This window comes from Zootoca vivipara, chromosome 1 (genome assembly GCF_965207765.1).
Source record: "Zootoca vivipara chromosome 1, rZooViv2.hap1.1, whole genome shotgun sequence".
NCBI lineage: Eukaryota > Metazoa > Chordata > Lepidosauria > Squamata > Lacertidae > Zootoca > Zootoca vivipara.
The window spans coordinates 58134763-58161470 of NC_142582.1; the positions used below are offsets into that span (position 1 = coordinate 58134763).

Below are 26708 nucleotides of genomic sequence, written 5' to 3' on the forward strand. Positions count from 1 at the left end.
TCCCATTAACATTACTATAAGAATCTATGCTGGTTAATGTGTTTGGAAAGGGAGAAAGAGGGAAGAAGTGGTCATAGGGTAGTGAAATGACTTTTATAAAATCCAGCTTTAAAATGACTGTTTTTCTCCATCTAACCCCACCTTGGAATGAAAAGCTGCACCTCTTGGCAACAGTTCATAACACAAGACAATAGCTGAATTTAATCTCTACTGTGTGAAATATTAAAAATACCTTCCTTCTTGGAAAATGTAACCATTTTCATTTGAATATGATGCTCAAAGATCCCCTTTAACTGCCTTTTAATAGTAGTTAACATAAATCTGAATCCTTGTCTGGCTTTTTTCATCCTTTCACAGCTCACATGCCCTCAATATTGCAACAGTTAGTGTTAATCAACACACTTAAAATAGATACCTCTTGTCTTTTAAGAATGCCCCTTTGTCTTTGGACTCGGATCAAATGTTTATGATATGCTGTAAGAATCTGAAACTTGTCGCACAATACACATGCATTCTGTTTCTCTGTGTATGTCTAAATTAGGTTTAGTTTTGGAGGTAGTTCTTAGACATGAAGATTTTGCTGTAAGTGAAGTTTAACTGCAGAATTCCTTGGGGCAGGAGCGGGAGAAAACGCATGATAATACAATTTTTTTAAAAATGAATAATTGGAATATAGAAAACATTATTTCAACAGATGGTTTGAAATGCTGTTAGCAGATCCAAGGGTGCTGCCACACAAGGCATCCGGTATGGAATTGCCTTGCTTTTATCACTCACAGTTTGCAGAGTCTCCACATGGTGTCATCATCCACTTCTAATCATCCCATGTTTTCCCAGTACTTCTATCTTTTTTATTTTTATTATCACAGAAAGTCTTACGTCTTCCAGTCTTCTCAATCACCACAACTTGGCATGCCATACACTATAACCTTAGTGGTAGGCATAATTTTATAACATGGTTTAATCTTTCTCTCAAATAACATCCCAAGCACTTACCTGGATAAATCTCTTTTTCACGTATTAAATTGTTAGTAAAATGCTTCTTAAATAAGAGTGCTGTAGTTATATAATGTTATAATATAATGCCAATTTAAAAAATAGAAAACAATCATTCTGGTTTGCCACTATTTTAGAAATATGCTCTTTCACCTATAAAAATCTACACTTTCAGTCCAAAACAAACTTTAAATATGTTTCTTGACATTTCCTGGGTAGTAATGGGCAATCATGCTTAAATGAGGACAATAATTTATATTTATTTTTTTAGAGATCATTTGGATTCTCTGCTCCCCATGACTGCTTAGAGGCCTTTCTGATCCCTAGTAGCTATTTCATGCCCACTGATCATATTGGGATGAACATAAATGAAAGGTGCAATATGTCCCTTAGTGTGGAAAATCCACTGCAAATCTGCTGGTAGTTCAGTGGAAGAACAGTGATTTAATCACACTAGGAGCCACCCATCTGGGAGCAGCCCAGGATAGCTTGGCTTATGATACAGAACATGTTTGTCTAACGATCATTTTATTTTCCTTAGCATTCACATGAATCAATGTGTGTAATTTGATACTGTCACCGGATGTGGAGTAAGCATAAAAAAGGGAACAGGGAAGGGAAAGGGCAGACTAGGTTTATGACTTATAGCAAAACTGCTATGCACATTTCAAATGGAAAGAGGAATGCCTCACAGTTTCTTGTCTGGTGGGAAATCTTGCCATGTTCTTCAATGGATAATTGTATTTAATTTTTTGTTTATTTAAAATTATGAGCTTTTGGCACTCGAAGCAGTTTACAACAATAATGAAAACTACGCAGCAGTCACTGCAAAAATAGAATACAGTTAAAATAATCTTAATTAAAATTGAGAAAGCAGCTAGACAAGATCATGTATGCCACAGGTTACTATAGCCTCCTCTTGGGCTGTATTGCTTCATTGTGCATTGAAAGCTGCCGATCCGCACTGTATAATTAAGCATTCAGTCATTGGTTTGACTGAATGAGACAGAGGTAGCAGTAGCAATGTAGGTGATGTAATCAACTTCTGTTGATAAAAGTGTGAAAAACTTTATATTTTGGAAGAGTGAGAAGAACGCAATTAAGGACCAGAGACCTTTACATGTGAACTAGCAGAAATTGGTCCTCTTGCAGCTTAACTGTTCCAAATGTATCACTTCATGTATCTGATGAAATGAACCGTAGTCCACAAAAGCTCATGCTGTGATAAATTTGATATTCTTTAAGGTGCCACAAATCTTTTTGTTATACAGCATTAGTTGTCATCCATCTAAAAAACATGTAAGCTTGGCCCCTTAACTTTCCTATATAACACGTCTGCTTTCTTGTGTCTCCCTCTTCAAATGGTGAACATAAAATAGCTTCTGCTTTTACCTTGTGTTGGTTGCAAAGGAGGGTTGTGCCACAGAGTGCTCTAGCTAGGCCTCATAGAGTTAAGTTGGAAGGGACCACGAGGGTCATGTAGTACAACCCCCTGCAGGAATCTTATGCCCAAAGTGGGAATCAAACCCATGGCCCTGAGATTACAACTGAGCTATCCCAGCTGAGTCACTTCCATATGATCTGCTGAGCATTTATTCTGATGTGTGTATGTGTGTGTCATACAATGACCACAGTTTGAGCATTTGTTCTGATTTGTATGTGAGGAGGTTGTGTGTCAAGACCCCAAGACCCCCCCCCCGGGTAATGTACACAGTATATTAGGTTAATGGGTATATGGTTATTGGGCAAAATTTATTGGTTACAGAATGTGAGTAGTATTGGCTTAGGCATTGGAAAATGAACAGATTGTATCTGACTCCTTCCCGCCGTGCAGGGAGTCCTGTAAAGGTAAACCACCAATAGGGGGAGCCCCCCGATGCGGCTCTCCCATGGTTCCCTATGGGGTCGTGGCATGGCCCTGGCCCCTCCACGGACTTTGGACAAGATCCACACCCCCAGATTCCTTTATCGGAATACCCTTCAACATGGAGGGGCAGGTGATGGCCACACTTCCCCTCCCCCAACAGAGTCATACCAGTGCCTAACGGGCAAACCTTACAAGTTGTGATGATTGCTACGAGGTAGGTAAAAACCAAATGGCCAGTGCCAATTTGCCAGATGGAAAAAATTCCTACCAGGCCCCTCAACGGCGACAAACCACAGTCCACAGCAAGGCCAAAGCTGAAAAACCTGAAGGGGGGGGGGCGAGGGCGGGACATCCAAAGACGTGAGCCGGCTCGCGCCGGTGATTAAATGCAACCGGCCACGCCCCCCAGCCAACTGGATGGGCAGTGACGTAGCCAGATCCCCCCAATGACACAGGACATTCTTCACGTCCGGATGCCAGCGGGCGGCCATGTGGTCAGACTGCAACCCCACCCTGCTTGGAAGCGGAGCGGATTTGTACAACATCACATCAAGCAATTGTTATGTAACACTTCCCAATGCATTTTCCTATTGCTTTTCTTACTGCAAAAAGTCCAGGTGGTTGTGCAAGAGTGCCAAATCCACTTCAGTAGCGCAATCTGAATTTGCTTGTATGAGATTGAATCTCACCTGTGACATAGCAGCGGTCTGCAAGTGGCATAGGTTTGCAAGTTGCTGTAGGTAGACAGGTGTGGATGAAAGGAGATGGATATGCTCTTTATACAACAGCTGATTCAGGTACCTATTCCCCCCCCCCCCCCGCAGCCATAATATCTGTGTTGGAGGGCAGTTTGTATCAGGTCAGTGGAGGTGGTGGTCAGAGTTGGTCAGAGTTGATCAGGGGGTGGTCAGAGTTGATTTCTGCTCCTTGCCCTGCAACCCCAGTCAAAATTTCACTGGTTGCTTTTGAGATAAATATGTTGGGCATTCTGTTCTTGGATATTACTACTTTTGTGTACTGGAGCACTCTCATTCTTCCTGCTTAATTTTATGAATATAAATAGGCTTATCAACAAGCCTTTTAAGTTGAGATATTAATAATAATAATAATAATAATAATAATAATAATAATAATAATAATACCCCGATCATATGGCTGGGCTTCCCCAACCACTCTGGGCGGCTTCCAACAATATTTCTCTGTCTGCATCTGTATTGAAATTGTTCTAACAATGTTTTATTGTTTTATTGTTCTATTGCTTCTTTGCTGCCCTGAGCTCCTTTGTGAGGAAGGGTGAGATATACATGTAATAAATATATAAAAAAAAGTAGTAGTTGTACAAGTAACAGATTGTGGGTAGCGGATGTGGGTGCTAACATCTTATAAAAAATTAAATAGTAAATTAAATAGTAAATGAACAAAAATAAATGATCTCAGACTCCATTCATTTGGTATAGACTTGCTCTCTACCCTTTCCTATTACATTCTAGTTTTTATTCTTATGTTATTTGCTGTCAAACTATGAGCCCTGTTCTTATCAGTCTGTGGTTATTTTACAGGAAATAGTTGTACATCAAACAGAAAAGAAAACCAAACTTAATAATTCAGCTACTCTGCCTCCATATTAACTGCTTGTGTGCTTAATATTATGTACTGTTCCATTAAAGCTCACTCTTTCCTAAGAAAGCTGACTTGATGCATATTTGTTATTGGATGGTTATTGACTATGGTGGTTGTTGTTTTCTAATAATGGGTTGCCTTTTGTAGCAGAGGAACTTGCAGGCACAGATCCTGCTGCTCTGCAGCATGGTTGTAGCTGTCTCAAAGATATACAGTGGACACTTGGGTTGCGAACGTGATCTGTGCGGGGGCGCATTCGCAACCCGCAGCATTCGCAACCCTCAGCGGCGCGTCTGCACACACGCGGGTTGCAATTTGGCACTTCTGTGCATGTGCAAAGCGCGATTTAGCAGAATCCTGAAAATAGCAGAATTCCCCTGCATCTGTCTCCAGCCCATGGCAACTGAAGGAGCTCTTTAGGTGACAGGCAGTATGCTATTTTGACACCCTTAGTTCCTGGAAGCTGGCAACAATGTGAATAAACCAAATAGGAAATCTTATTTCATGTCAGAGAACTACAAATGTAGCCCAGGTGATTGACTGTGCCCTTGGAAATGCCTCTGTGGGCAGTCTGTTCCAAAATGCTTAAAAAGTAGGCAAGGAGAAGAGCCCTCTTCCCTTCCCTGGTATCTCCCCAGCCCCCTAACAGACAGCTAACTTCAGACATATGTCTTCAGCTAGAAAAAGCACCTTGATTATTAATTGTTGAGGTTTTTCTAGGCAAAGTGAAGGCGGGGGGGGGAGAGACCCTCTCGGATCCATGACTTATTTCCTCCCCCCCCCCCCGGAGTGATTGGGGTTTAATGGTGCTGTCTTGCTAGTTAAAGAAAAGTGCCCCGTATGTTCTGCTCTTCAAAATGTGTAAAGGGATAAGAGATTTGTATGCTGAGTACTGTACATGTAGGTATGGTTAATAAATTATATATGATATATAATTTATTAATAAAACATAGATATAATTTATTGTAAATAAAATATGACCATACCATTTATCGTTTAGATAGCAATATCTGAATATCCTGCAATTTTATAAACATGGAATACTTCTTATTATATGCGAATTATTTGGAGTGTGTTAGATTGTGGATATATAAAAGGTTAAATATTTTCATTCCAAATGAATTAGTGTACAGTAGCTGTTACTTGTTTCATACTCATCACTAATACGTTTTATACATTTGGTCTTCTCTCACACACACTTGTTCTAATCTAACTCTTTTTCTTCAATATATATGTAGTATACAGTGATTAATCTGATGCAAAAGCTATGAGAGAATGTGTTTGTGATCCATAAAATATTTCTTGTCTTCCACCCTTACCAAAGATTCTTCCATGGCATTCTATGACTGATGCTGTTTGTATGGATAAGTGTGCCTTGCTTTGTGTGGCTGAATTTCTTTCTGATACCAGAACTCTGATTATTATCCAGTTCTTATGAATATGAGTTACAAAATTCTCAGGGTAAGAAATAATGAAATAAAAATCACTCCATTTTTTATGGTTGTGTTACACATTTAGGGCTATCATGCATATTATACTTATGCGGTGTGTCAATTTTGTGGTTCTTTCTAAGAAATCAATTGAGTCCCGGCCACCTTTTATCCATAATGTGATACAGTATGTCTGTGAACCAGTAGCAGGAAACACAGACCCCAGGCAGCTAATGGAAGGAGGGGTTTTAACGGCTTTTTACCCAGATTTTTAGGGGGTGGTGAATTGTGCCTTGATGATCAGTCTAGACTGGATGTGCATAGCAGGGAAAGTACAGCTACCAAATAAATTTATTATTATAATAAAAAAAACTGATGAGTTGACATGGGTTACGGCAGAGAGAGAATCATGCTATGCATCACTGATGTTGCAGACAATATCCAAAACTACTAATCCATGTTTTGTCAAGCAGAATATGCCAATGAAAGGCAATATTGCATTTTAGCAAGTTGAAAATGTGGTATTTGTCTTTGCAGAGACGGTTGAAATCTCTCTCTCTCTCTCTCTCTCTCTCTCTCTCTCTCTCTCTCACACACACACACACACACCCTCTAACAGCAGAGATGCTAAAGGATGTTTGCCAGCAAGATTCAGTTCAAAACTGCAACCAGATACAGGATCCAAAAAACTCCTTAAACTCATAGAACAAAAAAGAAGAGAAATAGACTCCCTAGAAATTAACAAAACAATGATCAGTATTCTATACTCCAAACAACGCTTCTATGAATACGGAGGGAAAAACTCCAGACTACTAGCAAATAGATGTAGGAAACGAACACTCAAAACAAAAATACACTGCATCACCAAAAAGGACGGCAACACAACATTCTCCCCCAAAGAAATAACTTCAGAATTCGCAGAATTCTACTCCAACCTATACACTTCCCGCAATCCACCTGAGAAGGAAATCCAAAAATTCCTAGCAGGACTGACCATGCCTAACTTAACAGATGAGGAACAGGAATTCATGGACAGCCCTATCACCCCGGAGGAAATAGACACGGTCCTGAAAAACTTGAAACCACATAAAGCCCCGGGCCCAGATGGCTTCACTGCAGAATTCTATAAAAAATTCAAAGAACCCCTGATGCCCTACATGACACGCCTATTTAACGACATCATGAAAGGGGGGCCCATCCCCAAAACATGGAACCACTCCAAAATAGTATCCATCCCAAAACCACTGAAGGACAATCTCAAAGTCGAATCATACCGCCCGATTTCACTAATAAACCAAGACTACAAAATATTCACAACAATCCTGGCCAATCGCCTAAAAACTTTCTTAGGTAAGTTAATAGCCCCAGATCAGACCGGCTTTGTCCCTGGTCGCAATATCACAGACCCCATCAGGAAACTACTGAACCTAATTGAACACAGCAAGGCAACTAAGCTCCCATTGACAATTATGTCCTTAGACATCCTCAAAGCTTTTGATTGCTTAGAGTGGAAATACCTATTAGCAGTACTAACCAACATGAAATTTGGCCCCAACTTCCTACAAACCCTCAAACAAATATACTCCCAAGCCTCGGCAAAATGCAGAATTAATAGTATGGACTCGAATACCATAGCAATCCAAAGAGGCACAAAGCAAGGATGCCCACTATCTCCCTTCCTATTCATTCTGGCTCTAGAGCCCCTAGCAATCCGAATTCGAGCGTCCACAGACATCAAGGGAGTGGAAATAAAAGGCAGAACATACAAACTAGGGCTCTTTGCAGACGACCTAATGGTCACAACATCAGACCCCCTAAACACAGCAATCTCCCTAACCAGAGAACTCAACACATTTGCAACGGTGTCAGGCCTGCAAGTAAACTTTGCAAAATCAGAAGCCATGTGCTTCAACACTCCCCCTCACACCCAGAAAGAACTCACTAATATCACCAAGATAAAACTCTGTCATACCAAGTTCAGATACCTAGGAGTACAAATAACCAAAAACCTCAACAAATTATACCTACATAACTATAAACCCCTGTGGCAGCAAATAAACAGAGACCTAAAGAGATGGAGCAATATGAACTTCACCCTCTCAGATAAAATGGCCATGATCAAAATGATCACTCTCCCAAAATTAACCTACTTATTCCAAACCCTCCCAATCTGGATCCCCCCATCCCAACTTCGCAGATGGCAGAAAAAACTACACTCTTTTATCTTCTCGCATAAAAAACCAAGAATAAGCACCAAATACCTGCACCTTCCCACCTCACAAGGAGGATGGGGAATTCCTAACATAGAAACATATTATAGAGCCAACCAAATACGACATATAATCCCATATATACTGGAAGACGAAACAAAACAATGGATACACTTAGAAAGGGACACGATTGACAGTATCTGCACCACAGCATACCCACTCCTCCCAAACAAACTAAGGAAGATTCCCACAACACTTAATAGGTACACACAAACCATGTTCAAAGCATGGAAAACAGAAACAGACAAACTATCCCCAACCTCATCCCCACTAATCCCCCTGGCTTACCACCCGCTATTCCACCATGCAGCACAAAACCTTCAGACAAAAACCTGGCAGACCAAAGGCTTATATCGCCTAATAGACTTTTATAAAAATAGCCAGCCTATGACAACACAAGAAATACAGGACAAACTAGAAGACATTCAAATATCCTGGTTAGCACAACACCAACTACACGCCCTCTTAAACAATCCAGTAGTAAAATCAACAGCAACCAGGCCCCTAACAACCTTTGAAAACCTCCTCCTAACGACAAAGGGACACAGCAAAGGGATGGTATCTGCAATATATAAAATATTGCTCCAAAACCCCATAAACCCCCTAGACACAATCAAAAAACAATGGGAAGATGACATAAGCTATGAAATCAACCCCACCCAATGGACCAAAATGTGGTCTAAACCCCCCTTTAAATCCATATCAGCAAAAAGGAAAGAACTCACTCTGAAAATCATCTACAGGTGGTACCTAACACCACGGAAACTAGCGATAATACGCCCAGGAACCTCATCAAAATGCTGGAGAGGATGCACCTCAACAGGCACATATTTCCACATGTGGTGGGAGTGCCCCAAAATCCAACTATTCTGGAAAACAACCATAAGAGAAATAGGTAAAATAACCCAACAAACATTAGAACTCACCCCAGAATTGGCCTTGCTTAACATCTTCCAGGACAATAACGCGCACCTACACCACAAAGAACTCACAACCCACTTACTCTCAGCAACCAGAAGCACCATAACCAGACACTGGAAAGACCTATCAGGAATAAGCATGGACCATTGGTACCAAACAGTATGGGAAACAGCCCTACTAGAAAAATTAACCAATAAGTTGAAACTGACACGGGGACAAATAGAAGAAGATGGCTTCACCCCAGTATGGTTCCCCTTTATCACATACACAGCCCAACAAGACAACGACAAAAACCCACCAACAGCATACGAATCAATATGGTTAACCTGACCCACAACACTCACCCCCCTGCTTACAAACAAAACAAAGACCACCACAGCTAACCACAAAGGAACAACCATATCCTAGGCCAACCCCAGCATCTCTCACCATCAAAGGAAAACAAGCGAACAACAGAGAATCTATGCAAGCATCGCTGACAAGAAAAAGCCCACCCCATCCCTCCCTCCTTCCCTCCCTCTACCTACTACCCTTCCCCTCCCCTCACCAATGTCTCAACAAACGAAACTGAGCTGTAAAAATGTTAAGAGAGACATTGCTCTTATCTTTGTAAACCAAGAAAACCCTTAATAAAAACAATTTAAAAAAAAACTGCAACCAGATCATATTCTGACCAATTTTATTTATGTATGATCAAGTTGATAGAGCAGTGATGGCGAACCTATGACACGCGTGTCAGACGTGACACGCAGAGCCCTCACTGCTGGCACGCGCCCCATCAGCCCATTCGCGCTGTTGTTTCTTTCCCCCCGTTTGTTATCCCGCTCCTCCTCACGCTACATCTAGTCTCCGCTGTTAAAACCCGGATCCTTTGTTGTTGTTGCTGCTGCTGGTAGCCAGAGATTGGTTTTTAACCCTTTCTGTGCTGTTTTTTCTGGCTCTTTGGCAGACAATGATTGGGTGTAACAGTGTTTGTTTTTTAACCCGTTCTGTGCTGGGTTGTGTTTTTTTTTAGCTTTGGCAGACTATGTCAGCTGCGTGTTAGTTCCAGTGAAGGTATTATTCATCATTCACCTCCAAAACTTTGGTCAGCAGCTCCCCCCAAAAAGCTCAACAACTCTGGGCACTTTGTGATAAATAAGGGTTTTTTGGTTTGGTTAGGTTAAATAATTAGTTTTTGGTTTATTAAATACAGTTATATATTACAATTATACATTTTTGTTATTTAAACAATAAATATCGCGAAATTATGGTTTTTTTTTCTCGAAGTGACACACCACCTGAGTTATGCTCGGTTTTTTGGCGAATTTTGACACACCAAGCTCAAAAGGTTGCCCATCACTGTGATAGAGGTTGGTTTCAGTAATGAAAAGGACAAAGTCCTGTTTGGCTGTGTAGCTCACTGTAGTTACTTTGAAAAAGGCATATATATTTTTAACCAACTTCACAGAATAGTGGGAAGAATAAAAGGTGGTTATTAGACCACATTGTTGAACCCCATCACAGTCAGCCCCAGCCTGTATTGCCAATGGTTCAAGCTGATGAGAGTTTTCGTCCAACATCATCTGGAGGACCACAGGTTCCCAATTCCTATTATAACTGGTCCTCAGCCTTTAGGTTAGGTGAAAAAGAAAAACCATGTGCCTCGGATACAATCACAAATATAGGCCAAGCAGAAAGAGCATCAGTGGAAGTTAGCAGGCCAGCAGACCTCATGCAGTATGTGTGTTCAGTCAGGGCACGATGACAGCTAATTTTCTCAGTGCTTCCTGCTGTGAAGAACAGCTCAAGGACTCTCTTGAGCTTCTATTCTCAAGGGTTTGGCTTCAGACAGTCTCAGAACCTCATTATCCCTGAGTCTTTTATTTAAATACCATTATTGAATAATTGATAACCAGTAAGTGTAGAAAGCATCTCTTCCAATGTTGAATGTCCCACAGAAAAGGGGGGGGGGAGAAGCCATCCCTTCCTTTCATTTAGAAAACAAAACCAAAAACATCTTAGAAAATATTTGCAGAATTTGAGTTGTTACTTATGAACATCAGAAAAAAATCCAACTGTTAATGTTAATTGACACACCTCTGGGGCATTATGTAAAGTGAATTTAAAGCATAAAACCCCATGGACACAGCGGATTGCAGAGATCTGCGGCCTTCTACAAAAGTCATTGCAGAGTTTTAAGATACACTAATTGTAATATTGAACTGTGCCTGATGAATTTTTCCATAATTAGAAATCACTTCCATCTTAAATGCAACATACAGGTTATGGGACTTTTAAGAAGAGGGTTATTGTTTTGTTATCAGTCAGAACCAGTAAGATTTCCCCCTTCTGGCCATGAAATACTAGGTTATGTGTTGTGGCTGCTTAATGTTTAAAACAGAGTGCAGGGATACGTAGTTAGCAACTATCTGCAACCAAGTTCTATGAGAGATTAACAAGATATTACAGCACTGGCCTAGCTTGCATATGACACAAAGCCACAGTTTAAGAAACCACGAATCAAACCTGAATTGGCCACAGATGCTTTTCTTCTTGATTTCAGGGGTGTTTAAAGGAATTACTTTAATCAGGTTTAATGGCAAACATGAAAATAAAATGCACAAGAGAGTGGTTGGCAGTTTTGGAACAAGACATATGTGTGTGTGTGTACAAAACACTTACAAAGGCACAGTTGCAAGTATTTGATCCTATATGGAACATAAGAATGTTTAATTTGTTTGTAAAATCTGTGAGAGGGGCTTAAGAAATATTTGCATGCGTCAAAGATTTTTCTTCAGTTTGTCTACTTTTTCTGGTGTGGTCTGTTGTTTCTTTAGCTTCCATCATCTGGCAGATGAGTTCTAGGCTAAAGCAAAACAAATGTTTGTCTTAATTATCCTTTGCAAGATCTAAAAATAGCAGATGAAGAATTGCTGTAGAAGTCTTGGAAGAAAACGTTGACACTGAAGAGTTTAGTTTCTATTTAAAGTAGTTTGTCTCCGCTAGTATCACACCTACTTATTAACATCTTGTTTCTTCATTTTAAACTAAAGCAAAGTATACTTCTAACATGCAGAAGCAACACTAAGCTGTCCATCAAGTCTATAGAAAGTAGGAGTTGGGAGTACAACCTGTCCTATCAAGTCTTTACTGCTCATTACAAAAATACCCTCCCACTTATTTTCTGTCAACTCCTTTTGCTGATACGACTAATCCAACAGTATACAGTATTTTAAACTTTTATCTAGGTTGGTGGGAATGGGAGGTCACAGACCCAGAGGTTAACTGGCCTGATGCAAAGCCATAGGGTATATCTTTATAACACTAAGCAGAACAGGTTTCAGGCCAATGTGAAATCAAAGTAGCTGCCGTCATTCTGTTACATTTTCTATCAGGCTAGGGAGGTGCCAGATTAACCCTGAAGACGTATCTTGAGCACCACTCTTATTTAGCACAGAGATCACAGGAAATCTCATCATTTCCACAGTAAGCACTATAACTACTTCATTGTTTAACTGCACAAATAGGTTTGACCATTGCATTGTGCTGTTTTACAAGTGATGAGTCAGGGATGCTGGGTCAGGTCACTAAGACCGAGTGAATGCCCGGATTACTGTACAGGTAGTGAATCATCCTGCTGAGAGCATGCTTTGAGTGGATGGGGTCATGAGTGGAACAGAGTTATTCCATATGTGCTCTTCATTCTAACAGTTGAAAAATTGTCAAAAGTTGAAAAATTGTCAATTTCAAGCTGAAATGTCACTTTGTGACAAAATGGCACCAGTTTCATGGCGAAAAAACAAATAGGAATGTGCTCTGAGTCAGAGGCATAGCTAGGAGAGGCCACCACACTGTGGCATGTGGCATGTGGGAGTGACACGGTGGCTCGGGCGCCTGCAGGCTCGCAGTGTAGGGCTTGTGTCTGCCTGCCACCTCTCCCTCAGCTGCCCTACAGCTGAGGGGGAGGCAGCAGCAAGGCTCTCCACAGTGCACCCTGCCCCAACTTGCCCCACCCAATGGGAGGCTTGCCCCGCCCCCATGGGCAGCTCACCATGGGGTGTGCACTGCCCTGGGCTGCTAGCTACGCCACTGCTCTAAGTGATTCCCAACTGCTGTAAAAATAGAATGATCATGTAGAAGGTAAAGGTAAAGGGACCCCTGACCATTAGGTCCAGTCATGACCGACTCTGGGGTTGTGGCGCTCATCTCGCATTATTGGCCGAGGGAGCCGGCGTACAGCTTCCAGGTCATGTGGGCAGCATGACAAAGCCGCTTCTGTCGAACCAGATCAGTGCACGGAAACGGCGTTTACCTTCCCACTGTAGTGGTACCTATTTATCTACTTGCACTTTGACGTGCTTTTGAACTGCTAGGTTGGCAGGAGCTGGGACTGAACAATGGCAGCTCACCCCATTGCGGGGATTTGAACTGCCGACCTTCTGATCAGCAAGCCCTAGGCTCTGTGGTTTAACCCACAGCGCCACCCGCGTCCCAGAATGATCATGTAAATTACAGCAAAATGGTATGAGGGCCTAACGTAGTTCCATGCTGTTAGTGAGTGTGGTGATACGATTTAAAATGCTCATAGCTGCCAAGTTATCCCTTTTTTTAAGGGATTTTCCCTTATGCTGAATAGGCTTCCTCGTGAGAAAAGGGAAAACTTGGCAGCTATGAAAATGCTAGTGGTGTGCGAGGACGGGCAGCTGAATGCTGAATACGCCCCTTTCAACTGCTTTTCTCCAGTTGGATTTGCTTTCAGTACTGGAGGCCACTCTTGAGAGAAGTGTGGGTGAGTTTAGTACATCTTGCCTGATCTCCCACTTTTTGTATTCCAAATTGTACCTCCATTCCTTGCTTTGCACTTCCTTGGATGGAGGAATCTCTCAGTTTCACATTTTTCTGATCTTTAGATCTCCAAATTTCTGCATTCATTTGTGATTTTCTTTTCTTTCAAAAAGTCCTCATGAAATGTGAACAGAACTGAATTTCCCTCTCTTCTATCCCAGCTAGCAGCTGATATGCTTTTAGAGACACTGATCTACCACCATTGCATGTAATTTTGATTGTTGTCATATTCGGTAGCTCTGTCTCATTGCTCCCTCTTCTCTAATCAAATTGGATAAAAAGAATCAGTTTAACAACTGGTGTTGTGATGAACATTCTATGCTAGGGTGCTGTGCTGTGTGCTACTTCTTTACTTTCTTACTTAGCTTTTTCCAGAAATCTAGAAATCCAACTCAATCTGTCCCATTAAAGAATGCTAATATCTTGTTTCTGCTGACATGAGCAAAGCCTTACTGGGAGGCAGGCAGGGTTTTTTTGATGAGTTTTATGGGTATCTGATGCATAGCATTTCCTTGAAGCCTCAGTAACCTGAAGATACTGGTGCTTAACACAACTGATTTTGAGAGCCAGTCGGCCATGTCAGAAAATGAAAGGCTGATTAAAATCAGATGTTGCATTTAAACTGAGCTCCCTTACATAAGCAAATTGTCGACAAATGACATCATGCTACCACAGAAATACTAACTCCTGTGCTTCATACTCTCTCACCCTTTCTCTCTCTTCTCTCTCTCTCTCTCTCTCTCTCTCTCTCATTCATTTTAAAAACTGAATCATTAGTGCCTTGTAAAGTGACAGCAAAATTCCACCCCTAAAAAAAAATGCAGTACAGCAAGAACAACTATTTACTGTTTAGAATTTTTTTTTTGCTAGCTCAGCAAAAAGTATAACTGGTATCACAAAATACACAATGTTGTTAGATTGGACTAAATCAGAGGTACCCAAAGTTATGGTATGTAATATCTAAAGCATACAGTGTTTTTTGCAGAAGGAATAGTTTGCCTCTGTGAACTTCTACACATATCATCTTTTACAAATTCAGCCCCTTCCTGAAATCCCTTAATTGGTGGCTTCCCACTGACAAACCCAGGCTTGAGATTTGTCTACCCCAAACACATCATTAGGAATAAATGAAGGAGAAACCTCATGGTTATTCTAGAGTGAGACAAGCCACGAGTGCAGGTTCACACATAATGCTAAGCTAGACAATGGTTTAGATAGCACAGTGGCCCTGATTTTTGCTCTGGGATTTTACATATCTGCTCCCTTACTCTAAGTAATATGAGAACTCAGTTTGTGATGAAAGCATTTCAATTCGGGGGGGGGGGGGGTCGTAGCTTTTGAGGCTTAAAAAGTTATATTTCTTTTTTAATTCCCCCCCCCAGTCAATCCAGTGGAAGAAGGAGATCATCTGCATAAAAAGGAAAAGCAGTATTTCTTTCAACCTGACCAATGATCATCAGTTGTGTAGAAAAAAGCAGAAAGGTTTTCACTGACTATGGAATTTGGTGGGCAAGGCTGAGAGAGACCATGCTAAGGACTGCCTGAAAGTGCCAGCTGCGGACAGAAGAGGCGGATGCAAAGTGGCGCATTGAGCATTTGGAATGTTTTCTGTCAGGTAGCATCAAGGAGGGAGAGGCCACCCCAGCCTCAAAACGTGCAGCGTGAGACATAAGGACCATCTCAGGTAAGGCCTGCCATGTTTCATTTGCAGCATTCACTTGTTTCATTTCCTGTGAATGCTTATGTGGATTTAGTGCTTTTGACAGAGCAAAATAAATACTGAGGCTAAATAAAGGGTTGCCACAAGAAAGAAAGAAAGAAAGAAAGAAAGAAAGAAAGAAAGAAAGAAAGAAAGAAAGAAAGAAAGAAAGAAAGAAAGAAAGAAAGACTCAAAAGGCTGAGACGTCTGCTATTCCTGGACTTTTTCAGTGCAGGTGGAATTTCATGATGAAAGAGACCCAAGTTTTTGCTGCTCTACATTTTTTCACCCAATTTGCATGTCTTTTTCTGCTGGGGAGCTCTACTCCAGGAGGCTCAAAACCAGTTCTGAAACACCTCCATGTTCTGTGATCAGCTGTCATCCTTCACAATCCTGGCAGCATTTGTACCACACAGAGTTGGCCACCATTTCATAATGTTCTGCTTAATCTATTCCATGGATCAGGTTAGTTGGAAGAACTTACTCCTGATGTTAGCTATCCATTCTTTCCAACCACATAACTAAATTTATTGTACGTATGGGAGTGTACCTGTCATGAGCTCTACGGAGACCTCTTGGCATGACTAATCAGAAAGAGAGAAGACATGGGATAAGAGGGGCAAGGTTGTTGTTTGGGAGGGGCCCGAGTAGTCTTATCAGAAGACCCCCCCACCCCAGTGGTGCAATTCCAACAGAAGATGGAGGCGCATCCACTACCCTCCCTCATGAACTTGCGTGTTAGTATCTGGTTGCCATTAAATTCCTGTAAGGTGCACAGGGGATTTCATAAATGCAGAATAGATGCTAAAATATATCTTCAGTACCACCCACCCATTCAGGGACATTTTTCTTGCTCTAGGTATCCCAAGACTAGAAGTAACCCATGCAAAATGAAAAATAGCCAAAAGAAATGGCTTAGGGCTAAATTTTAGTTGAGAGAGGTGTTCAGCACTCTCCATTCTTCTTTATTTTTATTTGCCCTTCAAGCCCGACCTCTGCTTTATGGAAATTTGGTGTGGCCTGTATTCTAACACAGTGGTTGTGCTGTCATCTCATACAGTTAGACTGGTATAAGTGAACGACAGGGTAAATTAACTCTGGTTTTTATCTTGAACAATTCTGGACTGGTAGCTTTCTGTCTCTATTTAGAAAGCATTATCAACATGTTTGATTAGGAGAGTGTTGCATTCCCCTTGTCAACACAAGTATGAGTCACAGTTTCAAGTCACCCCTTGTTGTTTTATTGCTTTTGTAGTTGCTTTGTTTATCTTATTTTTTGCTATGTTTATTTTATACTGTTGTAAGTGGACTTGAGCTGGCATATTATTAGATATAATGGAATATAATTTTCATTGTAAATCAATAATACTATACTGTATATTCCTATCTGTAGAAAATTTGATAAATGTGATTGAAAACCTGGAAAGATTTTGAAGATGCTTCTTCTTGCAATAATTATCTTTAGTTGCCTGTCCTTTTCTTGTTGGTGGTGATTCCCCCCTCCTAAAAGTTTGAGTTGTGCAATATGAACTCTGTATATATTTTATTGGAATTTTGCAGCTTAAGCCTGTTTTTAGCTTTAGGATAGGGTTTGTGGCTTTTAGTTGTAAGTGAAGCCTTTTTCTATTAGCACATTTTTGCCCCCTCCCCAAACCCTCCCTGCTATGACTGCTGCTTATAATGTCATTGTTCGCCTTTTCTTTTTCTTACAGCCTTTGACATGAAGAAAGATATAGATGCCTTAATAGCAGAGGAAAGGGCAGAAATCATTGCTAAGTATGAGAAGGTAAGAACCTTGCTTTCCCCCCACTTAATATGCTACCAACCAAAGATTTCTTTTGGCTTAACTGTCTGCAGAACACAGGAACTTGTAATAAGTCAAGCAGATTCAGAAAATAGCAATATGGGATATTCAATTTTCTCTTGATCAATGCCATCCGTCTTCAAATCATCCTTATTATTTGGTTTTTCATACATTTTGGAGGGATGAAGGGACCATGGGGTCCTAGCAAGTGAGGGATTAATTGGCCCCAGTATATTGACTATATATTACACAGCTTGTTTTTTCTGTGTGCCCTCTGGTTCTGCAGCCAGACAGGTATTTTCCCAACATTCTGCAGAAAGCAGAAACTTCAGTAAAGGGTTCAGGGTCTCAAAACACAATGATAAGGAAAGCTATAAGTGCTACATTTTCATTTCCCATCCTTGGTCCTTCTTGTCCATAATGTAATCTTTTAAATGGTCCCCTCCAGTTTCATGCTGAGCCACAGGCAAAGAAGAACGGTGATACTGCAGTCACTGCAGAAGTGAGGTACTTGCAACCAAAAACAACATATTTGTGCCCAGTGCATATCATAGGCAAGACAGCTGTCATTGTACAAATATTAGTTCATACCCACCCATCACTTTGCTGACCTGCTTTACGCTTAACAGCTTATAAAAGACACAGAATCAACCCATGGCTAGTCTTGGATGAGTAAAAATGACGTAATAAAAGATGACATCATAAAGTTTCTCCACTTCTTCTCAAAATGATATCATCTGTTAGTCAACCTAGTGTAAACTATTGTGCAACCTTCTTTACAGGGAAGGCAGGAAGGAGCTCAGATTGATCCGTGGGAAGATGCTGACTTCACTCTCTACAAAGTCACTGACAGATTTGGGTTTTTGCAGTAAGTTCTCCTTTTTTTGTCCTCTTCATTTTCCTGAAACTAGCACTGAAGGCCGCAGTTGCATCCCTTTCACTGTCATGGTTGGGTCCTCCACCACTGTACCTCAGCCAAGTGCCTTTACTAGTACTTTTGTCCACTTGTGCAAGTCAGAAGCAGAGAAGGAATTACTTTCTGTTGCTTATGAAAACTCCTGCCATGATAAGGCACAGCTAAGCTATGAGAGGGCTTGATTCTTGGAAATCAATATTTGTGTTTCCTATTTACGGACAGATTATATACTTAGGATGTAAACAGTTTCTGAAAAGCATGGAAATGCAACAATGTTTCAGCTTTCTACAGCTGCCCTTTAGAGGGATTCAGGTGTTCAGACGGGGTAGCATTTTAACCCCTCTTTTTTGCCACCTCTATTATGGTGGTTTATGCAAATTTATAGCTTTTTGTTTTATGTATTGTATCCATCTGTGAACAGGAGCCCAAAGGAGATCTCCCTTCTGACACTGTTTCCACATTTTCTGGGGCCAGACATCATTGATCAAATGTGAAATAAAGAAATGATCAAGTTAATAAGAACCTCCTTAGCCAAGTAGTAGATCAGTAAGCTGCTATGGGTAACCTCCACCTAATACATCAGTATAAAAATTTTCACTTGCACAGTGGAACTTCCTCCCTTCTTCACTCATACACACCCTGTGCCCTCTCCAAATCTGCTGTGGAGGGTTGGGGGAGCCCCTATAACAGAACTGGGGACAGTAAAGGGAGAGAAGAGCAGTGAAATGTTCCATTGCACAAACAGAAATCCTTGCACTGGTGGAACGAGTCACTTAGTACTACTTTGGATACAATCCTGTGTCCTGTCCGCCCCATCATTTGAAGCATACCATCAGACCTCCTTTCTGTACAGGATCACTTTGCTTGTACACTTCTTGCATTATGCATTGGTTCATTTAGAATTTTTCATCTTTCAGTGAGCATGAGCTACCAACCCACAGTGCTCTGGAGGAGAAGGTAGGAAATGGGAGCTTTTCTTTCTCTGGAGTAATTGTGGGGAGGTGGCAGCTGCTGCTGCTGTGTTTGTTTTTCAGTAGCAAGTGATGAAAGAGACTGCAATTATTAACATAAGAATCTTAGCTCTCTGGATAAATAATAATAGCTCTTCATCCCAACTTAAACACGCTTGTTTGGAAGCAAGTCCTGCTGATTTCAATTAGACTTCCAGATGACTGTGTTTAGGCCTTTGCTATGAAGATAATGGAACTTCATCACAAGGAAGGTTTGATTATATTTCCTCTGTATATTCTAAAATGCAGCACCAAAGCTTCACAAAGCTTCACATGCAAAACTGGGAGGCTGCTTGCTGCAGCTTAGCTTGACCTGGGGAAGAATGGTCAGCTGCTGAATTCTTGTAAATTTTGCTGGCAATAATTAGAAGGATGGTTGGGCATTATGGATAAATTAGAGATGAGAAAATGTGGCACTGTCATCAGGTCTGCAAACCTAATTGATTGAGGGAGTCTAAGCACGTCACTCTGTATTATTCCTGTCATTTTTAGGGTCAAGTCCATCATCCATAAAGTCATTCAGTATCTTGCTTGTGGGTCATATGTGCTGTTGCAGTTGAATGAAAGAGCATTTGCCATGCTCAGAGTAGGTTTATGCAAACCTAGCTGTACAGCTGTACAGCATTGTGTTAAGCCATGTACAGTTTGGATGAGGTTCAAGATAATAACACAAGGAATAGCACAGGAGTGGCTAACCTCAAGCTCCCATCCTTTTCAGCCAACATGGCCAATAGTCAAGGATGATGGGAATTGTAGTCCAGTAATATCTGGAGAACTAATGGTTTTCTGCCCCTAAAGTAGCATATGAGCTAACATTTTATTTGGAACATTCTACTTTCTAGCATAAGGAATGAATGCAGCTGGGGAAATTTCTTTCTTGCCTGTTTAAAGCTAAAATATTTAAAGCTAATGTCTTGCATGTACCATATGACTATACTGTATTCTGATGGCTTGGATATCTAGCTCTCCCTCCCTCCTTTCTTGCTCACACAAATTGGAAATAAACCCTCTAAACTACACTTTCAAAATTCTGTTCCAGCAAAAACTTCAGGAGATTGAACGAGTGGACAAATGGCTGAAGATGTTAAGAAAATGGGGAAAATACAGAAACAGTGAAAAGGTGAGGAATTGTGAAACATTTTAGTAGCTTTGTAATTATTCTAGTCTTTACTTTAAGAAAATGGAAGACTGAGAGTGTACTGTGTCCTTTCTTTTCACAATTGTGGTGCTGAAAACTGAGTAGCCCATTGAAGGCTTTGTTTCTGTCCTCTGGCCACTTTCAGCTATGTGATTGAGAAATGTGTGTAAATTTTTCAAGAAGATTGTTTTGGCCTGTGATTACAGCAGTAATTTATCCCAGTTGCCGAGTCTTACTGTTCAGTAACATTCTGTGGTGAATAATGCTCTGTCATACTCAGACTAAAGAATAAGAATAAGCAAAAGGAGACTCCCAAATTGAATTGGCATTTATTAGCAAATTTGGCATCGTGGAATTAGGACTCTGCACATTCTGGGAATGGCTAGCTCACTACAGAAAGAAGCATACTAGAGCCAACAGAGCAATTATGGAATGGTGGAGTGTTCATATTGTGTCATTCACTCTACATATGAAATCTCAAATGCTTAGTGCCACAACTGTCCCATTGTAATTAGTGTTCGGTTGCATTTTAATAATTGTCTTTACTGTGTTTTTAGCTTGTTCTATTTTATATGTGTAATAATAATAATAATAATTTATTATTTATACCCCGCCCATCTGGCTGGGTTTCCCCAGCCACTCTGGGCGGCTTCCAACAGAAATATTAAAATACACAAATTTCTTAAAGATTAAAAGCTTCCCTAAACAGGGCTGCCTTCAGATGTCCTCTAAAAGTCTGGTAGTTGGTTTTCTTTTTGACATCTGGTGGGAGGGCGCTCCACAGGGCGGGTGCCACTACCGAGAAGGCCCTCTGCCTGGTTCCCTGTAACTTGGCTTCTTGCAGCGAGGGAACCGCCAGAAGGCCCTCGGAACTGGACCTCAGTGTCCGGGCAGAGCGATGGAGGTGAAGACGCTCCTTCAGGTATACTGGACCGAGGCCATTTAGGGCTTTAAAGGTCAGCACCAACACTTTGAATTGTGCTCGGAAGCGTACTGGGAGCCAATGCAGGTCTTTCAAGACCAGTGTTATGTGATCTCGGCAGCTGCTCCCAGTCACCAGTCTAGCTGCTGCATTCTGGATTAATTGTAGTTTCCGGGTCACCTTCAAAGGTAGCCCCACATAGAGCGCATTGCAGTAGTCCAAGCGAGAGATAACTAGAGCATGCACCACTCTGGCGAGATAGTCCACGGGCAGGTAGGGTTTCAGCCTGCATACCAGAGTCCCCTTGAGACTCAGACTAGGGAAAAAGCAGGATATAAATATAATAATAATTTTAAAAATGGATCATTCAGTCAACTGTGCCCAAGGCTTAAAAAAGTCCACCAGCCTTAAAGCATCTTATCATGCTGGAAAAGGAGCCCAAATATCAGTGCTCCTAGTCAGAGTTGTTCAACAACATGTATTTTGCACTAGTTTTGCTTGAATTACAGGTTTCGGAGAAAAAGATTGGGGGGGGGGGAGGCCTGGAATATTATCAGTGGCATTTGGCAAACAGTTATTTGCAGAGTTGGTTATACTATAATTTTAAGAATGTATGGCCCCTAATCCAAATGAAGGAAAGTTAAAATGCTTTTTCTCTAAGTTAGCACTTTTGTGCAAGAAGTAGGTGAGCAGCTCTGGAATATCATGTAAAATTATTCGACTCCCAAATATTGGTTTGTTTAAAGTTGTCTTCTACATTTTCACCAAATGACCTCAAAGCATTATCAACAATAAAATAGCAATAAAAATACAGATTAAAAAACATATAAAAACATAATAAAACATCCAGAGCAAATCCTTTCAGTTGCCTTTGGAAATCCTTCCTTATTTCAAAACGTTAAGAGTTAGAGAAAAACACTAAGGGAAAGAGGGAATTGCTTTCTCAGGGTGGATTATTGTTTCCTAAAACAGTTTGTTTCAAAGTGAAATGGCTGCCCTTCTGTGATGAGTGATTCTCAGGGCACTGAGGCATTTTACAACTTTGATTTTAAGTGGATGAGAACTTCAGCTAGATAAACTAGAGGCAGTTTAAAAAAATTCCTTCAGTAGCACCTTAAAGACCAACTAAGTTTATATTTTGGTATGAGCTTTCGTGTGCATGCACACTTCTTCAGGGTATCTGAAGAAGTGTGCATGCACACGAAAGCTCATACCAAAATATAAACTTAGTTGGTCTTTAAGGTGCTACTGAAGGAATTTTTTTATTTTGCTTCGACTCAGACCAACACGGCTACCTACCTGTAACTAGAGGCAGTTTGTTCATTATAATTTTATCTTGTTGGGCACTTGCTCCCTGCAATGCTCTGAAATGAAATATTGGCAGAGAAGTAGTGCTGAAAGCTATTTACTCTACATGCTGTTGGGTTTGCACTAATTAAAAATCTAACTTTTAGAACCATAGCAAAAATATGTTCCTTTCTCTGTAGATTTCTTAATTGTACAAGAAAATGCAGTTACCACCGAATTTAACTAGCCTGGGATGGCCTGGAATTCTGGGTATCATATAATTTTTTGTACTGCCATTGTACCCTGATTTAATGATCTACAGTACTGGTATTTATTGTGGCTTAATATTTCCTCTGTTCCTCCCCCCCAAAAAATACCTTTCATTTTCTTTATCTCATTGAATCAGTACATTCCAGTCCAGTTACGAATACTGTAGCATTAAGATATCACACTGTATAAACATGGAATTTTGCAGTGAGCATGGAATATGGTACTCTAAAAATCTCTCTGTTTGAAAAATATATAGTTTTTATGGCTACACAAATAAGCATGTTAATATGTGAACAAGTTCTGGTGAAATCATAGAAGCTGGATGGTGTGGAATGGGAGAATAGGATTTCTACTGAGCAGTTGGTAAAGACTGCCTTGCATAGCTCCTTCCTCTTTTTCCTGTTCAGAATTAAAAATAATTATGTGAAAGGAGGTAATTGTATGATTCTATACATGTCTCAAAGTGCTTCTGTTCCTCATGCAGAATTTGTGTTACGTTGCTGCTACATTTAATGTGTGTGTGTGTGTCTGTGTGTGTGTGCATTTGTGTATTCAGGTGCTTTATTAAAACAATCTTGATTCTACAAAGTATATAAGTGAAACCTAATGCACTGGTGGTAGTCATAACAGCACCCATTTATTTCTATGACTGTACTGCAGAGTCTTTCCCACGGCTGGTCTATAAGAAAGAGTGAATGCAGGGCCGTCTTAAGTATACTTGGCGCAGTGGGACTTCCTCCCCTCTGCTTCCCCCAACGGATATCTGACTGGGACATTTCGTTGCAGAATGACTAGATACTTCTGTATAAGCACTGCCAACCTGCTACAAGTTTTGTTACATTTGAGACACACACACCTCTCTCAGCAGTTTGTGCTAATTTACTTTTCTTTTCTTTTAAAACCGTGTAGATGTTTCGCAGAGTTTATAAAGGGATTCCCCTCCAGGTGCGAGGCCAAGTCTGGTCACTCCTGCTGGATATTGAAAACATTAAGATGGAGAATGAAGGAAAGTATGAGGTAAGTCATATTTGGTTTCATACAGGGTCCACAAATAATTCTCTGTAGAACCCTCTTCATCTTTTCCTGGAGTCCTCAGAAATGTTTGATGTGTAATGTTTAATAATTCAGACAGTTTCTTTCCTCAGAACATAGGAAGGAGGAGGACGCTTTGTGAGAATCTGTCAGTTTCTTATTTTGCTGAGCCATTGAGTCCCATAAACAATGTTTTGTCAGCCTATCCATGGAACTTGGAAATATGGACATAAGACTCCAGTTGGTTACAAAAGAGCATAACAAATTCAGTTCTTTCAAAACATCCAGATAGTTGCAGAGTATAAAGTAATTACATGCTGCCTATGAACACATGACTGGCGTGTCACCGATCCCAACATTTCCCAGTAACTACTTCCACTAACTAAAACAGCTGTACTTCTGAAGCATGGTTATCAAGAGAATTATCTCAACTATTGCCTTTGCATCCTGTTCAGGGCATGTTCCCACCTAGCCATGTCACACAGCAAGTGATTAGAATAAACAAAAGTCACAAGCAGTTTAACTAAGCTCCTGAGGGGTCTGCAATAAACAAGAGACTCACTGTATAATAGGCTTTTCATGGACATAAATCCCGGAAATCGGCTCTTCATAATCCTCCTCATCCTTCGTGCCACCTGAGGCCAGAAATTAGCTCTTCGTGATCTCAAAGAAAGTCGGAGCCAGATTTTCATAAGGGAATGTGAAAGGATTGATTTCCAATAAAATCTATGGGCCTTTGTCATCCAAACTTGCTACTAGAAACAAAGATTCATGCTTGCTTTGGCTACAGCTTCATATCCAAATCCAGCACGCATTCATCTATGCAAAATACATTCCATATGCCCCTCTAAATTGGAGTTTATGTGTCTGACCAAAGTGTGTGCACACACTCTTCCTTCTCTGTCAGCAATCCATTTTGCCAACTCAGGACTATTTCCTTCAGTACGGTTTTTCACAAAAGGCATCTATGTGTTGCTTCCATCAGTGAAAGTGTAATGCATTATCCATGTGCTTCTTTGAGGGCTGACACAGAAGGTTGTGTTGAAAATCAGGAGTGCCTGGCATGCAAGTAGACTGGCTTATATAGAATATGATGAACTTCCCAGCATGTTCCCTTAAGTAAAAATAATAACATAAGTGACCTGCAATTTGAAAAAAGACTGGGAAGATTTATGGGGTGGGACTTTTGTGGGATATGGCAAAAAGTTACATCAAGACAGTTAGCCTAAGAGATAACTGTAAATGTGTTATCCCACATTTCCTCCAAAGAGGCCAAGGTTCTCCCCTTTCCCATTTTATCCTCACAAACACCTTGTGAGGTTGGTTTGCTTGAGAAATAGTGACGGGTCCAAAACCACCCAGTTAAATTAATAGTTGAGTGGAGATTTTAACCCTGTTCCTAGTCAAACTCTCTAATCCAGCATTCAGGATTCTGATCCAGCTCTCCAAGCATTTTTTTCTAACTCTCCCAAGACCCCACAAGATATTATTGGTGGCATTTGGGGAAAAAGCAGGGAAATAAAGTAGACACACTAGAGCCCCAGCACCCTAGTAAGGATGCAAATTGATTCCTCCCTGGCCAAACATTTGCTGAGAGCCAAGGAGATGATTAACGCCCTCCTTCAACTGATCACACAGATTGGCTGTGTGCTATTTATAGGTTCACTCTCATGTATGTGAGAGTGTGGGCTGGCTACACCTGCAACTGGTATGGAGCCCCCAGAGGGTTACCCAAGGGTGAAGATGGTCCTCTGGCCAAAAAAGTTATCCACACACACTCTAACAGTTAGTTAAACCACATACATAAGTAGATTTTACTTACCAGTATGGTAACACCTTTCATCTACTGCTATATTATTCCAAATTATGTGCATCAACTTCAGTTAGTGTTTTCTGTTGTCTATGTTGTTAAACCACCCAAAAGCAGAGGTTCAGATTCCTCTAGATACTTCAAAATATTTTTTTGATGTTTTAACCCATCTTCCTTCATGCAGAAAATGAAAGAACAAGCCAAGAGTTTCTCATCAGAAATCAAGCAGATAGATCTTGATGTCAATCGCACCTTTCGAAACCACATCATGTTCCGGGATCGCTATGGAGTAAAGTGAGTTTCTCATGGATCTTCCCTCCTTTTTTAAATATATATTATCTGTGATCCTTTGTCCAGCTGCTTCACCTGCTTAATTAAAACTTCCAGTTTCCAGTTCCTGGAAAATGTCAAGGAAGAGTGTAACACATAATGAACAGAGATCATGTAAGTCTCCAGGGAGATGATTATGTAACAGTAATTAAGAAAAAATTTTACATTTAGATTCCAAGAAAATTTAAGCAAAGGAAAGAAATGGTAGCAAATAAATATTGCCCCATGAAAGACTACTGAAGAACCAGACATCACCCCATTGCTTTCAGAGGGAGGGTTGGCACACCTTTTCTCATTCCAAATCTATTCTCCATTCTTCCCTCTTCCTAAACATGCTTAGGATGTTCAGTTCCAGCCTTCAATGGATAAGGTGGAAGGCAAGAACTGGCAGACTACAGAATCATCTTGATGTTGTTTAGAGATAATGTTTGACAGGAGGACAGAAACTCCTTCTTGCTAGCAAACCGTGAGAATATTGCAGCTGTTTGTGTGTTCATTGGATTCCACAACCCATTTATTAATTACTGTAATTAAATTTATCTACTGCCCTTCATCCAAA

At 40.7% G+C, this 26708-nt stretch overlaps 1 protein-coding gene across 3 annotated transcripts in view; it reads left to right on the plus strand.

Annotated features, from left to right (window-relative positions):
• LOC118088609 (uncharacterized) overlaps positions 1–26708 on the plus strand; it is an 83925-nt gene that overhangs the window by 42878 nt on the left and 14339 nt on the right. For all 3 annotated transcript variants that reach the window (XM_035122462.3, XM_035122488.3, XM_035122479.3), the window contains exons 2-8: positions 15314–15615; positions 17343–17416; positions 18217–18302; positions 19268–19307; positions 20400–20480; positions 23887–23994; positions 26004–26113. In XM_035122462.3, coding sequence (XP_034978353.3) covers positions 17351–17416; positions 18217–18302; positions 19268–19307; positions 20400–20480; positions 23887–23994; positions 26004–26113 — 491 coding nt within the window. In that variant the 5' untranslated portion in view covers positions 15314–15615; positions 17343–17350. The remainder of the gene's footprint in view (positions 1–15313; positions 15616–17342; positions 17417–18216; positions 18303–19267; positions 19308–20399; positions 20481–23886; positions 23995–26003; positions 26114–26708) is intronic.